This window comes from Lygodium microphyllum, chromosome 2 (assembly GCF_053477565.2).
Source record: "Lygodium microphyllum isolate KBCC chromosome 2, Lygodium_microphyllum_v1.1.10, whole genome shotgun sequence".
NCBI classification, from domain to species: Eukaryota; Viridiplantae; Streptophyta; class Polypodiopsida; order Schizaeales; family Lygodiaceae; genus Lygodium; species Lygodium microphyllum.
Window position 1 is genome coordinate 154,132,552 of NC_141136.1, and position 23,670 is coordinate 154,156,221.

Genomic DNA, 23,670 nt, shown 5'->3' on the forward strand with positions numbered 1-23,670 from the left:
CTTCTTGTGCTCTTTTTTGTCCGCTATTATTTAATCTATCCAATCTACATATGGCTTACAGGAATTGGGTGTCTGTACCAGTTGATGATGTAGCTTTTGTAGGTCTTGCAGCTGAATATTTTATACTGATTGCAGACATGCTGTGCTGGAACATCTGGCATGTCAAGTGGGCTGTAGGGGAATGTTTTCGACACATTACCATCGCCTGGCAGATGAACATGCCCATGATGTAATGGTAAAGCTTCTTCTTTTGGTTAATGCAATGTCTATGCATTTTTAAAGAGCCCTTGGTCAGAGGTGTGTTTCTCACCGTTTGGTTTTTCCAAAAAGCTTTGGTTTCATTGGTGAGTGAACTATACATATGTTTCATAGATTAAAAAAGCAATAGAAGTTGAAATTCACCGCCTCCAGCTCTCTTCTCTAAAGGATGATTAACCTGTACAAGGTGTGATACTCACAATGGATGCCAGTTTCACAGCCAGTGAGGAGAGGTGACATTGTGCTGTTGTAGGCTGAGAGACTGTGAATTCTTTTCCATGATCGTTGAATTTGTAACATAAGCACTTGGAAGTTTGGCATACAATTTTGTCTACCTACACCAGTCTCAAGCTATGGAGACTGGATCTGGGACTCTTCAGCCCGCTATTCCTGTGAAGCTTCCAAACATCTCGAAATGCCATTACTGGTCTTAATATTTTCTGGCTCCCACATCATTGGGGCATGTTGGGCAGTGCTTTCAATTTTTATGGACACTCTTAGAAGCTCTCAGTTGAGTCCCTCATGGTCAAATGCAGATTTGTCTTATAAGATAGATTCAATATTGTTGGCTGTTACTATTATTAGCCCTAGAAGCAGAGTGTTTCGGATTCCACAATAAGCCTAGTAGATATGTTGGAGAGCATTTGTACTGGTTCTATTCAATATGGATGGGCAGGTGATAGTCCCTTGGGTGCAATAGCTTCTAGATAAAGTGCTCAGGCCAGTGGAGCAATCTGACTAGTCTAAAATGAGGCACCCCACAGCATGGCGTCTGCCCTCAGTTTTCGTCTACTCTAACTTAATCATGAATTTCTACATGGCATGAGAATAATTTTCTCCGATTATTGAACTCCTCCACAATCCAACAATGCCCATTTTCATACTTCGTCCTTGTGGGGCTTGTACCAAGCATGAATCTTCATTAAAGAGATCTTGCAAGTCAACTGCAGCCACAAAAAGCAAGCTCAAATTCCACAATCAGTCCAGTCTGATTTTTTATTTTTTAAGAGAGAAGACATGTAGAGCAACAAAAGTGGAAGTGGATAAAGCATATGTGATGGCACATTGATGAAGCAAAAGCAGCTAAAGGAGATGTAGTAGAACACTGAAGTTGAAATTCTAATCACTTTATTAGCACCTTGGAACAATCTAATGGTGCATATTTTCATACTTCATCCTAGTTGTGCTTGTGCCAAGTATGAATCTCCATCAAAGAGATCTTGCAAGTCAACCTCAACCGCAGATAGCAAGCCTAAATTCCACAATCAGTACATCCTGATTTCTAATTTTTCAAGAGAGAAGCCATGCAGAGCAGCAAATGCAGAAGCGGATAAAGCAGATGTGATAGCACATTGATGAAGAAAAAGCAGCTAAAGCAGATGTAAGTAGAACACTGATGTGGAAATTCTAAGTAAAGTGACGGAGATAATCAAGAAGGCACCATTCAATTTTCGAAATTTGAAGACACTAGAAGAACATATCGCATGTGGGCATTTGTAATTATTTTCTGATTGAGAGAATATGTGAGAGAGGATTGAGTGAGGCATGATGCCTTTTCTTTTCTCTTTTAGTTCTTCTCTTTTTGACAACTCTATGGGTCTTGGGAGCTTGGAGAGTATAGTGAGAGCTTACTTGTAATCAGAACAAGGATCAGGGCAACAAAATTGAAGGAGTTCAAGTTTGTATGGCTTAGTAGCTAAGGAATGGATGGCTCAAGGTAAGTGTTTGAGCTTTGGCAGAATCTATGGATAGGTAGGTTAGCTTGTGGCAAGAGCATGTGCATTACAAGGTACTCATGTCCATCTCAGATTGAGAGGCCCAATCATTTGGGTTGGCAAACCTTCCATGAGTTAGGAAGCTATTGGAACATCTTCGTAGGGGTTTCTCTCTCCATTACACTTGGGCAATGAGGAGGATCTCCATGAAATGAAGCTGTGGGGTTGCTTTCTCCATTTGGTTCCATTTTGCAGGGACGCAAAAGCTCTGAAGGAGATCTTTTGAAGGCCTATCCATTCCCATTGTGAAAACATGGAATAGGGAAAGCTCTCTTGACAAGACCTTGAGTCTAGTGCACCTGCATGCACAATGAGTCTACATGTTAAGAGGTGTGTGGAATCTTGATCGCTCCATTTTGGTTCCATTTAAGGACATAGAAGCTTTGGATTAGAGGAATTGACGGCTTATTTTTTTATATCATGAAAGTCTGGAATAGGGAGAGCTGGCTTCATAAAGGCTTGAGCTTCAAAGAAGCCTCTAGGTGACATATAATGGGATTTAGAGGATCTTTGGATATTTATTGCTTTCTGCTTTGTTCTTTAATCATTGCTTGATGGGATGTGTGAGAGAGAGTAGATAGAAAAAAACATGGGTCAGAAAGGAAGCTTGGAAACCACTTGCATCACTTTTCTTGCATTAAGGAGGATCAATATCTAACGTCTCTCTTTAGCTCCAATTATAACTTAGAATAGTGGTTGTAATCTAATGACCACTACATTTTGCTATTCGTAGCTTTCCTCATGTAAGATCATAAAATAGTTGGACTTATACATGATACTTAAGATCCATACATACAATTCAGTACATATCATTGTGGAAACATTTGACATTGACCAGTCATTAGGCGACCATGTTCTACCCCCTGGGCGTCCTTTTTTGCGCATTTTCATCACTCTTGTTTAATTGTTTTGCAGCTCTACTTTTTATAAATCCTTCTACTCTCAAGCCTCACTAACCAAACAGCAAGCTCTTACTTGCTTTTCTTCAAGCTCTCGCTCTCTTCTTTTCTCTTTGTGAAGAAACTCAATTTGAATGAGAATATTTATGTCAAGCCTTTTGGCCAGCCAGTGGAAATCATAGCTATCACAGGTGAAGCCAAAAGGCTACCAAAACACAACACACAAATATGATGTGGGAGGCACAGTAGGAGTGAAGCGAATTATATGCAGCCATGGAGCAACCACTTCAGCGAGGACTAGGTTAGCCGAGCTCTCTCCCTTCCCCTCTATCAAAAGTGGATGCAGCAATGGAAGCATAGACAAGTGCTGAAATAAATTGCTGAACACAAGACAGAAGAGAGAGAACACTGCAAAGAAGATAACTCAAAAGAATACTCGGGAAATGAATCCATATACCAAACATCGGACGGTTGTGTACAATAGTGAGTCACTGGCCGCAAGGGCATTGACAGCGGCTCCTCTCTCCATTAGGAAGTCCATGTGGTGATTGGTAAGAGTGATAATAACCGAGGAGGAGCCCCACAAACTCTCTCCCTTCCCCTCTATCAGAAGTGGATGCAACAATGGAAGCATAGACAAGTGTTGAAATAAACCACTGAACATAAGATAGAAGAGAAAGAAAGAGAAAACATTGCAAAGAACAGAACTCACAAGTTGTGGGAGCTTTCGCTTAACCGCCAAGACCCACGAACCGCTTATTGTTTCAAGCGTTCCAAGCCAAGCATAAATGGCTACCTCTCACATAGTCGACGCGCCATCCATATCTTTGGGTGTAGTGAGCTTACCTCCATGCCGATCGAGTTACCTCCTCTCCCGCGCACTCCGGTAGCTCCACGATCCAAGTGCAAGATTCAAGCAAGCTTCATCCTCAAGCTCCACGCTCCAAGGCTCCATAGCCGCGAGCAAGACAAGAGAAAAGAAGAGAAGAGAAAAAGAGAGGAGAAGATGGAGAGCTTCTCGTTCCTAGTCTCTCGCCCTCACGCACTCACTCCCTCACACTCTCACACTCCCTCTCTCAAGCACAAGCTCAAGTAAGCAAGAAGAAGAAGAAGAGGAGAACCACTTTTGGCCACACCCAAGAATGAGCTTCTCATTCACTTTTTCAACTTTATATACAAAACCCTAAATCCCTTTTGGGCTTATCCCCTTTTTTACATGGCCGGCATTTTTTCCATTGTCCTTCTATCTTCCTAGCTTCCTTTCCACCGCCCGTCTACATTTACAAATTGCACGGGTGAGAGCCCGGCGCTCCTTAAGTTAAATCATGATGCGCTTGCGCTTTTTTACAAAAGTATTGACTTGCGCTTTTCCTTATGCACCTTTTCCCTTATTCAGGACTTTTCTGCGCTTCTTGTGTTTCTAGATTTTTCTTGGCACGCCTTTGTCGTCCGTTTAACTTTACGTTGACCTTTGTCTTCTGCTTTAGCTTTTCCAAATTTTCCACCTTGTTCGTCTGATGGTTAACATTAGTCATTGGCTGCGAGGGTACTAACAATGGCTCCTCTCTCCAATAGAAAGTCCATGTGGTGAATGATAAGAGTGATAATAACCGAAGAGGAGGAGCCCCAATATATAGTCATAAAATAGACCTCAAATAAATGCTGGTTGGCCAACATTAATGTTGGGCAACTATCATTATAAATGCTAAAACTCACATGAAATGAACACAACAAAAATGCCTAAAAGAAGTACAATGTGCCGAGCCCTAAATGGCATGCAAAGACTCACATATGAGCTGATAATTTTACTAATACCCTCTCACATCATGGGTGATGTGATACAATGATACAGGGAGAATGACTGATCATAGTCCATACAACATCCACTAGAGTAGAACTATGGATATCCAAGTAGTGGGTGATCAAGCCACCACCAAGGTGCCTCAGAGAGAGTTTGATATCAATGTTAATCGTACTAGCTCTTGAAAGTAGAGAAGAATCATAGCATGTCTCTGTGTTCGTTGTCAATGTCTTGCTCTGGCATACAAGACCATATTGTCAAAATTGTTTCTCAACATATGTGACCATGGATTCTCCACCTTTGGCTAGTAGACTAGCAAAGTGTCATCTCATGTGAGCTCAAACTAGGAGCCAATTCTGCTGTGTTAGATACCATCCCATGATGAATTTGAATGTAAATCCCATCTCCAAGGTTTGAACCTGCCAAAATTCGATCGATGCGCAGGATGTTCTTATTTGGAATCTATGCTCATATACTACTCTATAGATGAGGTTCACAGATCCCATCTCACCATCCTCTCGCATTCCCTCCGTGGAATCAGAGCGTCATGAGGAATGACTGCATCACTTGTACTAGAAAGCAACAGAGAAAGGGGCGACCAAACCCTTTCGTTAATGTGAAGAAGCAGATTCCTTCTACGCCTTAGATTTCTTATTGGTGAGAGAATGGGAGTCAAAGTCTTAGGAAGAGGATGACTTGTCGGAGGAGTCTGTATCCCGCTTCTTCGCCTTCTACTTCTTTAGTGAGGCTACTAAATCCTTGCAATCATTCTGCAAATGGCCCTTCTTACCACAATGATAACATTGGGCCTTCAACTTATCCTTGTTGCTTTGCTCGGTACAAGCCTCATTGGAACCTTCATAATGAGACAGAAGCCTCCCCTGTAAACGCAAAGATATATCATGCTCAAGTAGCATGGAGGACGTATGTGTGAAACTCAGATGTATAGATGATGTCTGGACCGCTGGTCTTGTACCTGTGTGACATGGAGCAAAAAAGACTGAATGGTGTCCTTAGGGTCAAATTGTCTTTGTTGGAGTTGTCGATAAAGTATGAGTGCACGCATGGTGGAAGTTGCCTCGTACAACAATTGAAGTTTCAACTGTACTTCAATAGATGTCTTGTAGGAGATAACCATACATCCAAGAATAGCAAAATAGGCACACACATCATGTGTATCCCACGTAAGCACATATTTCTCATGGTTGTCCTCTTTAAAATCTTTGGGAAGTGGAAAAAGACATTGAGAACGGAGAATAGCTCCACAAGCAATGTACCATAACCGCTTTTTTGCACAAGCAGGCCTTCATGACAACACAAGCCGTATGAAGAGGATAAGAAGAGAAGATAGAGGAGTGAAGGTATTGTTGGTTTTTCACTTACGCCTACGCTTACCGAGGAGTGTCGGTGATCAGTAGGACACTGGGGCACTTTTTACTCTCGGTACGAGAGGTTTTTTCCCCCAAACTTATTGTCTTCTTTCGTATGTGCTTATGTCACACTCTTTCAGTCTATTGCATTGGGTGTCGTGCTTCACTCTACAAATTGTCTGTTGCACTCTCAGCTGAGCTTCGATCCTCTCTCCATCTCACAAGTATGGATGGAGATAGAGAGAGAGAATATGAGGTTAGAAAAGAAGAATGACTGCTGTAGGAAGTGGAAAACATAGCCGAAAAATGCCAGAGATGTCAAAGATAATCTATATAGATAGTCGCCCAGCCAACAGTCAAGAGAACACCAAAACGCACGCTGAATGGCACATTGAATGCTGCAGACTGATGTGGAAAGGTGAACCAGCTGTTGCAGGCTGGAAACCCAGGCTGTAGGGAACCATAGGCAGCAGGCTGAAAAATACGCAGCAGAGGCCGCCTGATCAGGAGTAAAATGGGCCTGTAGTCAATAGAAAAAGACAGCTACAGGAGCATAGCTTCTGAAATCTGATACCATATCAAAAGTTTATGCAGCAATGGAAGCATAAACAAGTACTGAAATAAACTGCTAAACACAAGACAGAAGATAAAGAACGAGAGAACATTGCAAAGAAGAAAACTTAGAAGAACGCTCAAGAAATGAAATCCATATATCAAACACGAGACAATTGCTTACAATAGTGAGTCATTGGCTGTGTGGACATTGGCACCGGCTCCTTTCTCAAAAAGGATGTCCACGTGGTGAATGATAATCAGTGAGGAGGAGCCCAAAAATATAGGCATAAAATAGGCCTCAAATAGATGCTGGTCGGCCAACATTAATGCTGGTTGACTGGCATCATAAATGCCAAAGCTCACGTGAAATGAACACAACAAAAATGTCTAAAATAAGTACAATGTGCCCAGCCCTATATGGCATGCAGAGACTCACACATGAGCTTACAATTTTGCTAACACCTTGTGTCCCTCTTGCATCAAGCTCTCTCTCTGTCTCTCGTGTAGTAGGTAATTGTATTATTTACAAAAAAAGTATAAGATTACATGATTACAAGATGTAGGATGACTCTAGGCCATTGTGCATACACTCTCTTTTACAAGAAGGTAAGATAATTAAAAGAGTACAAAGAGTCATGGCAAAGAAGCAGTAGAGATTTTGGTGCTCTCCCAAGTCCTCCTCTCCCAAGTCCTCCCTGGAATAAGGTTCAGCTGCTAATGTAGGAGACCTTTCCACTTGGTAAGGTGAGTTTGCATGCCAAACGTTGAATCAAAAATAAAAGCATTCTAGGTTGTCCAATTGTGCCATTAGTCCTAGAAACAGAGGAATGGAAGCAGAACCTTCATAGGTGGTCGTGCCAAAGAAGGGTATCTTGGTTGAGCAAAGACCCAATCAAAAGGGTGCAACAATGTGCCAGCCACGTCTCACCAAATAATAGACAACATGGACTAGATTTTTGGTGCCAGGGCATAAATGAAAACATTGGTGAGAAGATTCCACAACAGTGACATTGTTGAGGCAGCCCACCAACCATGACATGCCAAAGGAAGCCTTTACTTTTGTAAAGTGTCTTATTGAACCAATCCTGCATGATAGTCATTTTCCATCAATCCCAAGATTTGTGTAAGCCCCAAATAGTATGGCCTTTGGTGGTCCTTAATTATTAGATGGCATATTTGATTAGTTAAACCCTTTTCCAAATTGAGTCGGCTTGCAAGGTTCCAATCTTGCCATGGATAATCAAAAATGAGTGTAGGGAAGAACTCTCTAGGCTACAATCTCGTCAAAAGGTAGCCCCACAAGTCCTTGCAACCTTGAGGGATGGGAAAAAGCCTTCTGGCAAGGTGAAAAGACATCAGCCCATGGCAAGCCACGAGTGTGTCATTATAGACTGAAGATAAGCCGAGTTATGCCATGCAAGTAAATTTAGGATGAGTCACTTGCTTCCCATCCCACAAAATTAGCTTGGACATTGCGAGCAACTCCATCTGGAAAGATTTAGCTGCCAAACGATCTTTTGTAGGGTGCCACTAAACATTTTGAAGAATCAACTTCCATGAGCAAATGAGCTGAATGGGCTGGAAGGATGGGGATAAGGAAAAGAGAGCATCAACATTAAAGACGTACCACCATGAACCGCGAAAGGTGGATTTACGGTGAACCATGTCCCACTCTTCCAAGAAGAACTAGTTAACAAAGACCTAGCTAGGGGTGTCAATTAGTGCACATGGCACAAAAGAGTCCACGATAGAGCCAGCATGTGAGTGTCCATCCAGAATAGCCCCACCACCCATACTTTTAGTAGTGCAAACATGGCTCCATGAGATCCAAGAGATACTTGCATGCAAAGTGTTCTTTTTTCATAGCATAAAGCGAATGTGTCTGGTAAGAACCCTCAAGGTGGAGGTAATCTAAGGAAAAAGTGGCAAAAAATATGCAAGCGCAGGAAGCATAATGGACTATGCTACTTTTAAGGCAAACATGGAAAGGCTTGGCATGCAATTTCTATTACAAAAACATCGTCTCCAATTTTAGAGAAATCCATTGCAATAATTGCTTGGGCTAAACATCAAGGCCCAAGGGGTAACCCAAATGCCATGGAACATTTCCATGGAGGATCACCATCCCTTGCCATTGCAAAAACTCTAGATTTGGTTTAGTGCAGTGGACGATAGAGGATTTGGCTGCATTAATTCAAAGACTAGAGCTTGGCCAAAAAGCTTCCATACATCCAATGGCTTGTGGAGGTTCTCTCTTTCTACTTTGAGGATCATGAACATGCCATTTACTAATGATTGGCCCACAATATGTTCACCAAAAAGAAAAGAGGACCAGCTAGTAGTCTCGGGCCACCAAATGAGAGAGCATGGAAAGGACCGAATGGTTCGCTAGGACAAAGATCAAGGGCCTTAAAGTGCAACCCTGTTTGATTTAGCACACAAGAGTGAATGGCTCAATGACCCCACCATTCAGCATGACCCACAAAGAGGCATCCGTGCTGACTATGTATCAGATACTTGGTTGCATTCCATTTGTGGATGGGTCCATATAGTACAAAACATCCTGTCTGATCGAAGGTGTATGATCCATCCAATTTTCGTCTCCCCCTTGCCCCCTCTTTTTTTGACTTGGTATTCGAAGAAAAGTTGTTTTCTGATGTATTGTTTTCCTCTTTCTCCTCATTAACCTCTACCTATACCTCACCTACCACCTCTTCTTCTACCTCTCTCTTACAAGCTCCTCTACTTTTCTCTCTCATCCATCCACTTCTCTCTAGACTCGATCTCTGCATCCTCTTCTCTTGTGTCTCATCCCCTACAACGTTGTTTCTATTTCATCTTTGTTTACCTCCTAGGACTTCTTTCCTTTCCCTTGCCTCTACCTTTATCTCTATATTCTTTACTCCTCTTACAATGCTTGAGCCTCTTTATGAAGCCTTTCTGTTATACATCGCTCACCTTAATTCTTAGTCTTAAGTTTCTTTTTGTATCTACTATCTACTACTTTTTGTACTTGGCACTTGGGACTTGCTGTACTGTGATCCATGAACCATGATCCATCATTGCATCTAGCTTTTTTAAAAATCCATTGTACATGTCTTCAATCTTATAAATAAAATTGAATCTTGGATATTACTTGTGATTAGAGTCTTGGATTTACATTTTGTCTCAACCTCTCGTCATGTTCATGACTCGTTGAAAAGTGAAGCAAAGATATTTATGGTTTGTATATTGTATTAGTATCGGATGGATAATACCTTGTGAAACTCTATCTCATGGATAGCGATTCTCATGTTTAAACAAGCAATATTTACTAGCTAAACCCTTAATTTTTATGTATTTTTTGATCACCTTACGAAGCATTGGATTTTATCAGAGATTTTTGTGTACGTTCGGTAGTGTACTTAGTCCACCCGGACTGGATTGATCGGACGGATCATACCTAACTACCTTGATTAGACGGGACATGTGCGAACCAAAACCCATAACATGCACAAGCTCTACTACAAAAGACCAATCTAGATAATCAAAAGCCTTTTCGGTTCCAATTGAACCAGCACAACTTCTTGCTTAGAGTGCTTTGCATAGTCAATGGCTAGCTGAACATTGAGTACATTGTGCAAGATATTTTGGCCCTTAATTAATCCATACTAATAAGGGTCCACAAGGGTAGGGAGATTCTTGTGGGGACAATTGGCTACGACTTTAGAGAAAATTTTATAAATAGATCCCATCAAAGAAATTCACCGCTAAATTTTTAGCATAGAGGATCACGACACTTTCAGATCAGCTTAATGACTTCCGGCTTAATGGGTGCCAAAGGTTTGGTTAGATTGGTAGCATAGGCTTTGAAGGACTCATGAGTCAAGCCATCTCATCTTGGAATTTTGTCATTGGGTAGATGCAACGAAATATCCATGACCTCTCCCTTTGAGATATCTTTGTCCAAATCATCATGGATATCTAGCAACAATTGATCCTTGACCAGGGCATAAAGAGTTGACCTTGGTGTTCTAGTGAGTAGGAGGAAACAAAGTACCAAGAAGGTCAAGGAAGCATTCTCTACACATATGCACAATGGACTACAGATTAGTAACCATCTAGCCATGTGAATGCTAGAGACACCATATTCTCTCACGTAGGAGAGGCATGTAAGCCTTGAGAAAATTTATCTTCTCTCTCTCTCTCTTGCCTCACTCTCCCTCTTTCTCTACTTAGAAAACATGCCAGTGCTTTAGATGTATCTATTTTTGTCTCATATAGGCTGATTTGGCCTTTGGAGACATTAATACAACTTTCTTACTTTTCTCCCCTCGTGCGCGCGCGCGCGCGTGAAGTCTCCCTCTTTGAGGCCAATACCAATTCTAAGGTTCTTGCAAATCTTCTCTAGCTGCAGCAATCCACCGCAGGTTTAAAGTGTTGCAGGAGCATCATATGTATTGTCTAGAACATTAGTCGTCATAGGTTCGAAGAGCATATATATTGTCAACATATAGTATCTCAAATCTTCCAATGATTAGGAAGCCTCAATTTATAAGTCACCTCACTAATCTTTTGTAATACCTAAAGAGGACCATAATAACATATGCTTAACTTAGGAATTAGACTTTCTCTGCCTTTTCTTTTCTGTAAGCTAGCCTTATCAAAGCACAAAAGAACCAATACCCTCAACAAACTCTAGAGCCTTGCACTTATGGTGTTTTTCTTTCTTTTGCTTTCTTGTGTCATTTGGAGAGCTTGCTTAATCTTCGAGGTTCTCTATGTACTTGTCTACTTCAAAGATCTTATTCTTAGTATGCGAAATGGAGGAAACTTTCTTTTCCCCTTCCACAATCTCAACAAGTGCTAAATATAGTTTCCATTTCATCTTATGCTTTAATACGTAACATTTCAAAAGATCCAAGAGAATAGAGTTGTCCTTTTCAAATTAACCGTTAGCTGTGGATGAAAGGAAGATGAAAATTTTAGGGTACTGCCCATATTCTTAATTATGGCTCTCCAAAATAGACTATTCATTCGTTGATGCCTGTTACATATGGTAGACAAAGGCATACCATGATCTAGAAGATATTTTGCTAAATTACCATATCACAATCAATATCCCATCATTCCTTGTAGGTGTCCTTTGAAGATCAAATATAACTCCATGGCTATGCTATCCCACTATCTATCGGAAATAGGCAAAGATTGCAACAAGTTTGATGCCTTTTGAAGGTCAAATTTAATCTTCTATGTGACAATGCATGTCCTAACATTGTGATCAATATCAAGTCTCAAAGTTGGCCAATAAAATCAATGCTGAACTGCCTTAATAGTGGCATTGATGCCCTTATATACAATGTATGGCTTTCAATGAGAGCCTTAGGTATAAGTTGTTTTGCGACGATAATTGTTCATGCATCATTAGAAAACCATCTTTGATCATGTGATGCTTAGGATGCTGACCATCATTCAATTGATTATACACTCTGGCAAAGTTCTCATCCTTTGCATACTATGTTCTCATTTCATAGAACTCATGATGATAGGCAGTGGACATGGCTGAAACATGTGATTTCCTAGACAATGCATCAGCCACAACATTCTTTTTACCATTCACCTATAGTATCTAAAAGTGAAACATTGATAAGAACTTTGCCCAATGCATATGCTTCTCTGAAAACTTTATCTAGATGAGAAGTATCTCAAAGTTTGATTATTTGTTTGCATAATGAAATCAGCCCCAAGGAAATAGTGTTTCCAAGTAGAAAAGCATGAATTAGAGTCAACAATTCTTTTTCATAGACCTGTGAAATCTTTTTTGCACCCTATAACACTCTACTTCCATAAGCTATTTGATGTCCTTTCTACATACAAATTGCACCAATGTTGTTTCCACATGCATGATGCTAGAAAAACAGGCTTTTGGGAGATCTAGCAAGATCAACACCATACCAAAAGTAAGTTTTTTTAAAAGCTTTTCCAAAAGCTTCAATTTCTTTTTGGGCCCATTTGAAAGGTACACCCTTTTGCTACATGAAGAGGTGAAGCAATCTCTCGAAGTAGTGAATAAACTTGCGATGGTACAAACACAAGCGGAAAAGCTATGTACATTATGCAAAATTTTCTAGTGAGGCCAACTACGTATTATATGCCTCAAGAATTAAATCTCCCGCAAGAAAAATTCACTCTTATTTGCATTAATGATGTTTTGCAAATACAATTGTCGGATGCTTCCTATGCTTAGGCTCATTCTTTGAATACGCAATGATACAATCAAAGGTGCTAACAAGAGAGTGACATGATCTAAACATACAATCTATCATGTAATTAAATGTCAAAGGTGCATTTGTAAGTGCAAATGGCATAATCAAAAACTCATAGAAGCCAAAGGCTTTGTTAAGAGCTATCTTACGTATATCCTTTCGCCTAATGTGTTCAAGTCTTTGTAGCTGAAAGTTGCAGATTCCTTTAACCAATTCAGTCTATGCCACTGAAAGTTGAAGATCTCTCCAACCAATCAAGGATATCATCAATCCTCAATACAGGGAAACAATTCTTGATGGTGTTCTTATTCAAGGGGTGATAATCTAGACATATGCCATGAACCATGTTTTTAATGAACTGAATAGGAGGGTGATAAACTAGGCTGAATCAACCCCTTCTCTAAATAAATCATTCACATGACTCATGATTTCTTGTTATTGGGATGTATGGTGGTCCGTTTGTTGGTGGTGTGCTATATGGTACTAGATCCGTAGGTCTCTTAATTCTCCTAGCATACTCTCTTGAAAGCCAATCCAAATTAGGATCATTATTATCAATATCTTTTGCAAAACCCAAGTACGTAGAAAGATGATGTTTCAATACTGGGGCAATGGCCAAAATAACGGGGACTAACTCTCCCTTAAGCTTTACATCAAGCACATGTTTCTTGCATCTATGCTCAAGAGAAAACTTCCAATTATATGCTCGATGAAACATATATCCTTAGAAAGTTAACAACACCTCAGATTTTTTGCATGTACAAAAGGAGATAACTTTGCGTATACAAAAGGAGATTTTACTATCCAAATAACTTTGTATATACAAAAGGAGATTTCCATTGATGGATAAGAATACCTAAGACAATGTAGTATGCTCAATAATTATAATATTCGTTTATTTTCAAGAATTTGAGAAAACAAATACTTCAATGTGAATATAACAATTATTTTAAAAAGTACAATCGTGGAAACGTAAAAGTAATGGAGACAAGATTGAGAATTGAATATGGGCAAACCACCTCTCTTTCCTAGTCCTCCCTTCTCGAAGGGATATATTTTCCTTCAATCCAAGTTCTTTAGGAAAAAGCTCAATTAGAATCAACTAGAGAGTGAGAAGAAGTATATACATTGCTTATTATGCAATAAAACTAACTGATTTTTTAACAAGATGAGAATAGAAAGAGAAAAAATCAGCCTTTCTCCGTTGGTGAACAACAATAGACTAATATGGTTTGCTTCTTGTACTTGAAATTGAAGAAAAGCTCAAGAAGGACGGGCCATAGTGAATCTATAGATCTACTATCTTGCAAAACAACCGAGAAAGAAGAGGGAATATGGAGGTATTGGATGATGGATATGTGGAAAATGATGGTATAGATGGATCATGGATAGGGCCTACCTTAAGCTGTCTTCAGTGCTATACAAGAGTTTATAGCCAAGAAAACTAATGTAGAATGAGAAAAAATGAGCTCTCTTTATAGGAGTAAGGGGAGAGCTAGTGCAAATAAGGAAAGTAAATATTCTCAAGAATAAAAACTAGCCAAATTTAGTAAGCACTATAGGAATACAAAACTTACTATTTTTAGAATGTCATCTATATTTTTTAGAACTAGCATCTTAAGGCCAATTCAAGGCTCCGAAAATTTAGGGATGTCTTAAAATTTAGTGACCCCCCTATATGGATATCATGTGAAAGCTCTTTATGAGCACATTAGGAAAATATTGTTGACATACAAGTTTTCTATGCAAAGATTGTGTATTTTAAGCTTTCAGCCTACACGTGTGTATTGTACAAACATTTCATGATCATGTCATCTTGTTGGTTGTAATAGTTTGTCTTGGCGGATCTAACCCACACTCCAAGGCATTAATCCTTTTTGTGTGCGAGCCTGACATGCATATTATACAAACATTTCATGATCATATCATCTTGCTGGTTATACTTGACTGTTCTAGTGGATGTAGTAGCTCACACTTCAAGGCATTAATCCTTTTTGTTTGCGAGCCTAACCTTGTCATAGGCACCCCATCGAATCATATAGGTGGAAGTGTGTACCATCTTTTCTTTGATCTATTGTATGGGTTCAACATAATGTGTGACCACTCATCAGTGGCCAACTCTAATGCATTTTTCTTTATACCTAATAAGTACAATACAAAATAATAGAAAGGATACAAATTGATTTTTTGTTGTTATGATAATGGGAGTAACTACCTCTAAGTAATAAGGACATGCCAAACCTACCTCACCTATAGGGCTCATCTCATGCTCACAAATGCCAAGCTTTGCTGTCAACATTGGAGATATAAAATTCGTGCAAGCACCAGGATCGAAAAAGATCAATGCTTGCTGATCTCTAACCTTGCCCAAGCACAGCATAACTCTATTGTATCTCTATTTGCAGGATTTGTAACATATCCGGTACCAATCCTGCAGATGGTCTAGGCCTCTTGCCTTCTTTCTCCTGTTTTGCATTAGTGGGTTCATCCACTTTACATTAAGGACAATCACGTGTCATGTGCCCTTGTTGAGAAATAAAGCACTGTTTTTGCATCACATAAAGATTTACGTTCAGCTTGGGTTTTACCACTAATGACAGTCGTCTTTTTGAACTTCTTTGCTAGTTCAAAACCAGCCTTGAATGGCTTTTTAACTTTGTACTTTTTATGTCACCAAAATGACAAACTGAACTTAATGATTTTATGAAGATTTAACTCTAATTCTGGTATCTCTATCGAAAATTTGAAGTCTTCTGCAGGGATTGATCCACCAGCCTTGTATTTGTTTACATCGTTCACTCCAGGGTGGATGGTTACACCTACGTGTTCCTCTTGTTGTTGTTCCAAATGTGAACATGGTCTTAACACTGACACTTTTCTCCTCTTGTTGGGGATGCGTTTTTCCTTGTGTGGCTGCCCTCCTAGGCAGTCTGAGATACAGCGTGTTTCTCATTCAATCAACACATACTTTGGTACTAGTGCTTGTTCCAGCTATCCTCTTGCCATCACTCTAATGTTCTTGCTTCAATTTGGTGCACGCTCGCACATGCGTGCACTCTCTTGCTTTCCACCTACTCAATAACTCACTGTGCAATCCAACAGTCCTTAGCATGTGTTTCTCTGTTCTCTGTGATGGCTTGCCCCGTGGCAAGGCATCCAAAATATATATTTACTTTTCCACGTGTGAAGATTTCAATGTAATTGTTTGGCAAGTTTCCATTTTTGTTCGCAGAAATGTGGAGTAAAAGATAATCGTTACTGTTGGTGACTATTGGTCCAATCGCTTCAAAGGTGTTATCAGCTCTTCCAGTCGCCTCCCGTATGCAGATTAAATCTTCTACGTGCTTGGGGCATCACATCCTTCATCTAGTGCTGCCGTATTAAGCTCCCTGCAAATTTTTCTGACTCCAAGCGGATAACTGATAGGAAATTTCTCTTCGATTTCAGGTTTCTCTCTATCATATGGCCTGCAGGGTGGATGCCAACAATGGTGTTGAGAAAGTGACGTTTCTGTATAAGTTGGCTCCTGGTTCATGCCCAAAGAGTTATGGCGTGAATGTAGCACGCATAGCAGGTACAAGTGTCTGTGCTAGCTAGGTTTACCAATAATGATACGTCTTCAGATTACTGAAACCTTCGATTTGCAGGGATCCCTGATTCTGTGCTAAAAAGAGCAGCCAGACGTGCTGCTGAGATTGAAGCTGTCGAGAGAGAGAGTCGAAGGAGACACTCCGAAAAGAGGTTATGTGTAGACATATCACAGTCTATAAGCGGGATATCCTCATCATCTCTCCCTGCGGACGCTGCATCGGATATGTTGCGGCAGTATTGGAGACGGGCAAAACAGTTGCTTGTTCGATAGAAAAGTCGCTTGAGATAAGCAGCATGCGTGACGACCCTCGAAAGCAAAAAACGCATCCATCCCTTTACCCTGCCTTAGCTTTCTTGCTTCCTCACACAAGCAGGAATTTGGAAATTTGAATTGGTCTTTTCCCCTTCTCGCAATTTGGAGGCGGCTTTTGTAAAGAAAAACACACTCAACTCAGCTCCACTGTCAAGTAAAACCTCTCGTTTCCTGAAGATTGGTTGTACTAAAGCAAACCTTTGATATGTTGTGTAGCTCGCCTAAACACTTTGATGCTTTAATATCTAAATAATTATGAACTGAAGCAAAGCTCAACAAGAGAGTACAAAGGCTTCCAGAGTGCCTCTATAAAATTTCGTTTTATAATGCACGATTCTAAACAAGGTGATTATCTCAAACATGTAACATACCATTGTATAAATCGTGGGAAATCTTTTCTAACGCATACAAAAACCTATGCGCTAAGGTTGGTGGCTTGATCCTAAGTTAACCTAAATGCTTTTTGTTGGAGTTGCAAGGTCCTTCAAGGGTAGAAGGATATGGCTTGGCCAACTATTGTATCAGTGCATCCTTGTGCTTGACTTTTAAGAGCAAGAGATATCCTTGCCTCACTTCCCTAGGACCTTGGGATATAGCAAGTATTGTATAGTAAGGGACACATCTCGTCTTTAGGAGAAATGCATCACTTTTTTATTTTGAATGATATGCCACAAGGGCTATTATTTGCAATATTCATTTGGTACATTTGTATGGATAAAGTATAGTCTCTCTCTCTCTCTCTCTCTCTCTCTCTCTCTCTCTCTCTCTCTCTCTTTGTGAGTCATAGCCAAGCTTGTCAATGGCTATCTCGAGTTGTAGTGAGCATTTCTCTTAGTTGTGTGTTCGTCAATGCTCTTTGCCAAAACCCATTCAAACCCTTGTCAAAGAGCTCTCTTCATCTTGTCATTGTAGCTAGTGTCATTGTAGTCCGAAGTCCACAACCTAGTGGAATATATTTTTAGCAACCTTTGTCTTTCCTTCTTTGTTTCCCCCCCTCTCTCTCTCTCATAAGGGTCTTGTTTGCAAGGATGAATCGATCATTTTTTAGCCCCTCAACACTTCCTCGTATGGTGCAAGAGGGTTAGACCTTAGCTCTTACCTTAATAGCAAGATATCCCCAATTGCATTATGGTCTTGCCATCACCATCCAAGCCAAATTTGAGAGTTAAACCCAAGGAATATTTGCATTAACAAATTTGCAACTTGAAAGTTGGCAATAACTCTTAGCTAATCTAAAAGGAAAGTTGGCAATTGAGATGTGTCCTTTACCATGCACTCAATTATTAGACCATGAGGGATACAAAATGTCGAAAATGAGACTAAGTGTCAAAGATGAGCTAAGAATTGGCAATCAAGTCTAACTTGATGACTTGCCCTTTATGCCAATTTACATGATGTTGAGCTCATCGACACATGTAAAGAGGCCTCTAATGCCACTTGAAACAACAAGAAATGAGTCCATACTCGTTAGAGCATTGGAGTTGCTATGCGGATGAACTAAGCACAACCCCCTAGGAAATTGGAAGCCACTAAAGAGCTCTATGAATTGCAATCTTGAAGGTAGACCAAAATGCAAAATTTGAAAACCCATAGAGATTAGAAGGATTTTCAAAAGACATATGGAATGAAGAGGAGTTTGTTACAAATTAGAGGATGAAACCTCAAATGAGAATCAAAGATGATTAATTATGACACTAAGAGATGGGGACCATTGAGCATATCTTAGTAAATACCACTCTAAAAAATGTAGCTTAATTGTTTGTCTATGGTGGAGTGATTGAAATGAACATTGAAAGAAAGTGGTTATAATTTCTTGAGGTCATGGATTTTGAAAAATCTAGGCCGCATCTACCCAAATTTACCACTTACTATGAAGTAGAACATAATGCTCTTAATCATAAAGAGACTACAAGCAACTCTATTGAGCAAACCTTAAAGAGTCATAAATCCACATGGATAGTAATCTAAAGATTCCCAATCATCCAAAGCCAAGCAAGGGATCGCAATTGCGATGATAATAAGAGAAACATGAGAAGGGGATACCAATGAGCCAACCAAAGGCCCTACCAAGTCGAAACAGATAAAGTTATCTAAGTGGCTAAAAGTCAAGATAGTCTTTATTATCAAGGATCTCGTTGCAAAGAAGGGAAAGATCTATTAGATCTTAGAAGAAGGTAGAATTTGCATGATCTAATGAGGACCTCAGGGAAGTATCTCCTAAGATTGTCTCACTATTCAATGGCCATATCCAATGAACCCAAAGTACACACATGTAGGCAAAATAGCTAAACAAGCTCTTAAAAATTGGGTTCATTTATATAATATAGCACACGAAACTAGGCATCACCTATCATCCTTGTACTCAATATTTTGATTAGAGATAAAAGTGGGCCAATTAGAGATGAAAGCTTCAAATTGGAGATGATAAGTTGCATCTAGAGATGAAAAGTTTGACTAGAGACTAAAAGGTGGGGTAGGAGTCAAAGCACAAGCAAAAGCTATGGAGGTTCAAGCAAGAGAAAGCAAAGACGGTATATGGAAACTCTTAACAGTGAATGTGTGACATGCCTTTCCTTATTTTATTATCATTTAGAAAATAAAGAATTAAGTGATAGTGATGGGCAGCCACCACCCATAGTGTATGTGTGAAGGTGTCAAGTACAAGTAAATGTATGTGGCTAGACATATGTGGCCTTTAACCCCAATAACCTCCCATTCATAAGCAAATGTGCGTGAATGTGGTTTTAAAAAAGTGACATTAGAATGCATACAGACAAGTACAATAGGATGAGGAATAGACACCATATCATCTTACGCCCATCACGTTCCTAAGGCATAACATTCCATTGGGAGACTTTTCGTGAGCAGATCTATAGAATTCTCGTCAATCGAGATCTTGAAAAGCTCTATCTCCTTATCCTTAATCAACTCTCTAATGAAGTGATAACAGACCTTAATGTATATGTTCTTAGCATGAAAGACCACATTACATGCCAACAACTAAATGGCACTTTGAATGCAATGTAGGAGTCAATAGTCATACCAAGGTGTGCCACCAAACACCCTAACTGTAGAGATTTCTTACAAATCTCAATTATTGCAATGTACTCAGCCTTGGTAGCTACATATGGACTTTCTACTATTTGCATGTGTTGTATAATCTACAGTGCCTTTCAGGTATCTCATGATACTCTTCATGACATCCCAATGTCGCATGCTAAGTGTGACCATATAAGGAGCCACAACTTCTGTTGCCAATGCTATGTCAAGTTTAGTGGTTATCATGGCATACATCAAGATGCCCACCTCAAATGCATATGAAATCTTGGCCATCTTGGCACTCTCATCATCTACCTAGGAGCAATCTATCTAATGGATCTTCACATGAGAAGGTAACGGGTAGGCTTAGCACTTTGTGTATGGAAACACTCAAGGACTTTATAAATGTACTCCTTCCCAAACAAGTAGACAAGTCCCTTAGAGTGATTGTACATACCAAGTATGTGAGAGAAATACCCCATGTTATTCATCTTGAAACTCTTTTGAGTTGATTTTTCAAAGTATCCAGATCATCATGAATACACCCATCCATCAACATATCATAAACATATAGCACCAAAATGATAAGGCTACCATCATGGACCTTCTTCATGTAAAGACACAGATCCATATCATTATGGAAGTAACCATGTAATTGCATAAAGGCATCAAACTTATGATATTATTTGCACACTAGGTGTTGCTTGTCCTTTTCTTCAAAACCCTTATGTTGTTGCATATAAATATCATCATGCAAGTCCCTATGAAGGAAAGTTGTTTTCACATCCATTTGGTACAAGTCTAGATCCATTTGCACAACCAAGGCCAATACCAAGTGTAGGATAGTCATCTTGACCATAGAAGAGAACATCTCAACGAAATCAATGCCCCTACTTAACCCTTGGCAACCAATCTGGCCTTATATGCTAGCTTAGTACAACCATGGGTACTCTTTAACTTGTATAACCACTTGCATAGCAATGCATGTTTTCCATTGGGCGAAGGAACCAAATCCCATATAGAGTTTTTCTACAATGAATCATAGTGAGACTATATGGCCCTCTCCTAGGAGTGACTATCACCCCCGCACATAGCCTCCTCACAAGTAAGGTCCTTGCCATAGTCTATCACTATCACATAATTCTTAGACGGCTCAAAATGATTTGAAGGATATGGGGTTGTAACATCTCAAGACTAGTTGTGGAGCTTGTATGGCATGTCCTCTTTGTCAAACATCATGATCCTACACAACAAGCAGAACTTGGGCCACAACATCAATAGTTGTAGCATACTATCTAGCCAGGGTTGGATGTATTATAATAGGAGGCTCCTCTTGAAAGATCACCTTGCATATCTCAACTATATGCTCTACTCTCATATATCTTTTTTCTCATGGAATGGCATCATGGCTACAAATAACCTTTTTGCATCCCCATATCCAAGAAAGATGCATTTGACATCATGGCTATGGATTTATGAATCAAATGAATGGCAATAGTAATTGCCTCAATCCAAAAGTATTACGGTAAGCCTGTCTTACTAAGCATATTGCAAACTCTTTCTTGAGTAGTCATATTTATGTGCTCTACAACACCATTCTAGGGTGGGGTATATGTAGCGATCAACTAACACTTAATACCTCTCTCATCACAAAAATGCTCAAATGCCTTAGAGACATATTCATCCCCATTGTTAGATTGTAGGCATTTCAACCAATGCCTAGATCGGTTCTCAACCATAGCAAGAAAGCACTGAAATGTAGCTAACACCTATGACTTTTGCTTAATAGGATAGGCCTAAACTTTATCTAAATAATTATCACTAAACATGACAAAGTACTTAGCACCACCTAATGACTGATAGGACATGGATTTGAAATATTTAAATGCACAAGAGCCAGTGACTCACCCATGTGCATAGAACCTGACTCTTTATGCGAGTTATGAGTCTTCCTACCATATAAACAATGATCACAAGAGTAAAAAAATGAGTACTCAAGAGGTGGCAAATACTGTAAATGAGTGAGTACTTTCATTCCTTTAATGGACATAAGCCCAAGACAGTGATGTCTAAGAGATACATGTGGAAGATTAGTCACATCCAAAATATAATCAATAGATCCAAATACAAGCAAGACGTACAAGCTGCCAACCTTGGCACCTCTATCAAAAATGAGATTGTCTAATGATGAAAATAAGGATTTTAGTCAAAACTGGGACGTGATGTACATCATGAAGCACAAATGGAGCACTGGTACCAAACTACAATCTCACATCACCTATACCAATAATGTCACATACATGATCATCACCCAATCTAATCGAATTTGTAATAATGCAATAACTACAAAACCAGTGAGACAATGCAAGGTAACATGGAAAGAAGTCCTTGAATCAAGAAGCCAACAATGAGCATAAGTACATTGAATAGCAAGTGATAAAGCAGCAAGTACATAATCATTTGAGCTATACTCCAAGCCATCTATCTCTTTTATCTTAACATTGGACATAGGAATAAGGTTGTGGTCATTAGAAAATTTGGCATTCTGTGCTTTTCCTTTGCCTTTTTCACACATATCATTGCACATTTTACGACACTATGACCTTATGTGACTTTGCTACCCACAGAAATGACACAAGGAACAAAGCACTCTGGACCACTGGACTTACTCCATGATTGCCCATGAGACTTAAACTTGCCCTTGTTGGGAGTCTCTACCATGATTATTATTCCCATTACCACCATGTCCACATGAGAAGTGTTGCATCAACATTCATTGTGTTTGCTTGTTCTATAAGTAAATCACCCTTTATATCCTTTAGTTGAAAGCCACCTTCAAGAGGATTTGCACTCACAATAGTGTGGAATGTATCCCAAGACTCAACCAATGTGAAGCAAGAAAAGAGACTTTCTATTCTTCTCAAAATTAAGACCCTGCGAAGTAAGCTAATTAAAAATGAAATGAAACTTATTTAAGTGAGAAGACAAAGACGTGTCTTTCTTCATACGAAGGTACATGAGTTTCTTAAGACAACATAGTTGTGTTGTAGGAGTCTACTTATCATAGAGGTCAAAAATCATTTTCCATGATGCATAAGCACCACCCTCAATCTCAATGACATTGAAGTATACCTGCTTTGACAATGACAAAATAATGGTAGACTTACATAGCTTATCAAGCTCTTTTCAATCCTCTCCATCATAAAGTTCTGGCTTCATGCCCTCAAAGTATAGTGGCTTGACTTGCTTCTTCTATACCAATACTTTCCAAATTTGAGTCTTTCAATACTAGAAGTTATTGCCATCTAACTTCTTTATGTTGAAGATAGCACTATCATTGGAAGCACTTGAAGCACCTGTCATTATGTTTGCCAAACAAAAAAGAGTATGGGTTGCTATAATAATGGTGAATTAGCCCTAAAACCAAGCCAAAAAACCTATAACATGAGGATGGCCATCCAATGTCTATGCAACAACATTTGTAAAAGTTCTTTCCTTATCTTGTATTGAGAATCCATCATCTCTTAATGGTTGTACAAATTGTTGTTGATAGGTTCTATTCCTCACCCACCCTCAAAATTAGGCCATAATCAATAATGCCCACTCTTGAGTAGTGGTTTGTAGTAAAATTAAGCACTATGTTTTCAACATGGTGATAAAAATGGAGGAACGTTGTAGAATGAGCTACTACCATGGCTCTAACAAAGCACAAATCACTGAGGGTATTGTCACCTATACACATAGTTGATGGCTACGCTTCCTTACCCACCTTCAAAACTAAGCCCCATTAATAATTCCCACTCTTGGGTGGTACACTACATTCT

General features: G+C 39.5%; 1 protein-coding gene across 5 annotated transcripts in view; it reads left to right on the forward strand.

Moving 5' to 3' along the window:
* Nucleotides 1–17,447, forward strand: part of MSH6 (MUTS homolog 6) — a 112,209-nt gene extending 94,762 nt beyond the window's left edge. For 2 of the 5 annotated variants that reach the window (XM_087699800.1, XM_087699810.1), the window contains exons 19-21: nucleotides 136–235; nucleotides 16,351–16,477; nucleotides 16,551–17,352. In XM_087699800.1, coding sequence (XP_087555926.1) covers nucleotides 136–235; nucleotides 16,351–16,477; nucleotides 16,551–16,765 — 442 coding nt within the window. In that variant the 3' untranslated portion in view covers nucleotides 16,766–17,352. Of the gene's footprint in view, nucleotides 1–135; nucleotides 236–16,350; nucleotides 16,478–16,550 lie in introns of all 5 variants that reach the window. The other 3 variants (XM_087699791.1, XM_087699783.1, XM_087699819.1) reach the window with 3 other exon arrangements.
* Nucleotides 17,448–23,670: the final 6,223 nt, after the last annotated feature.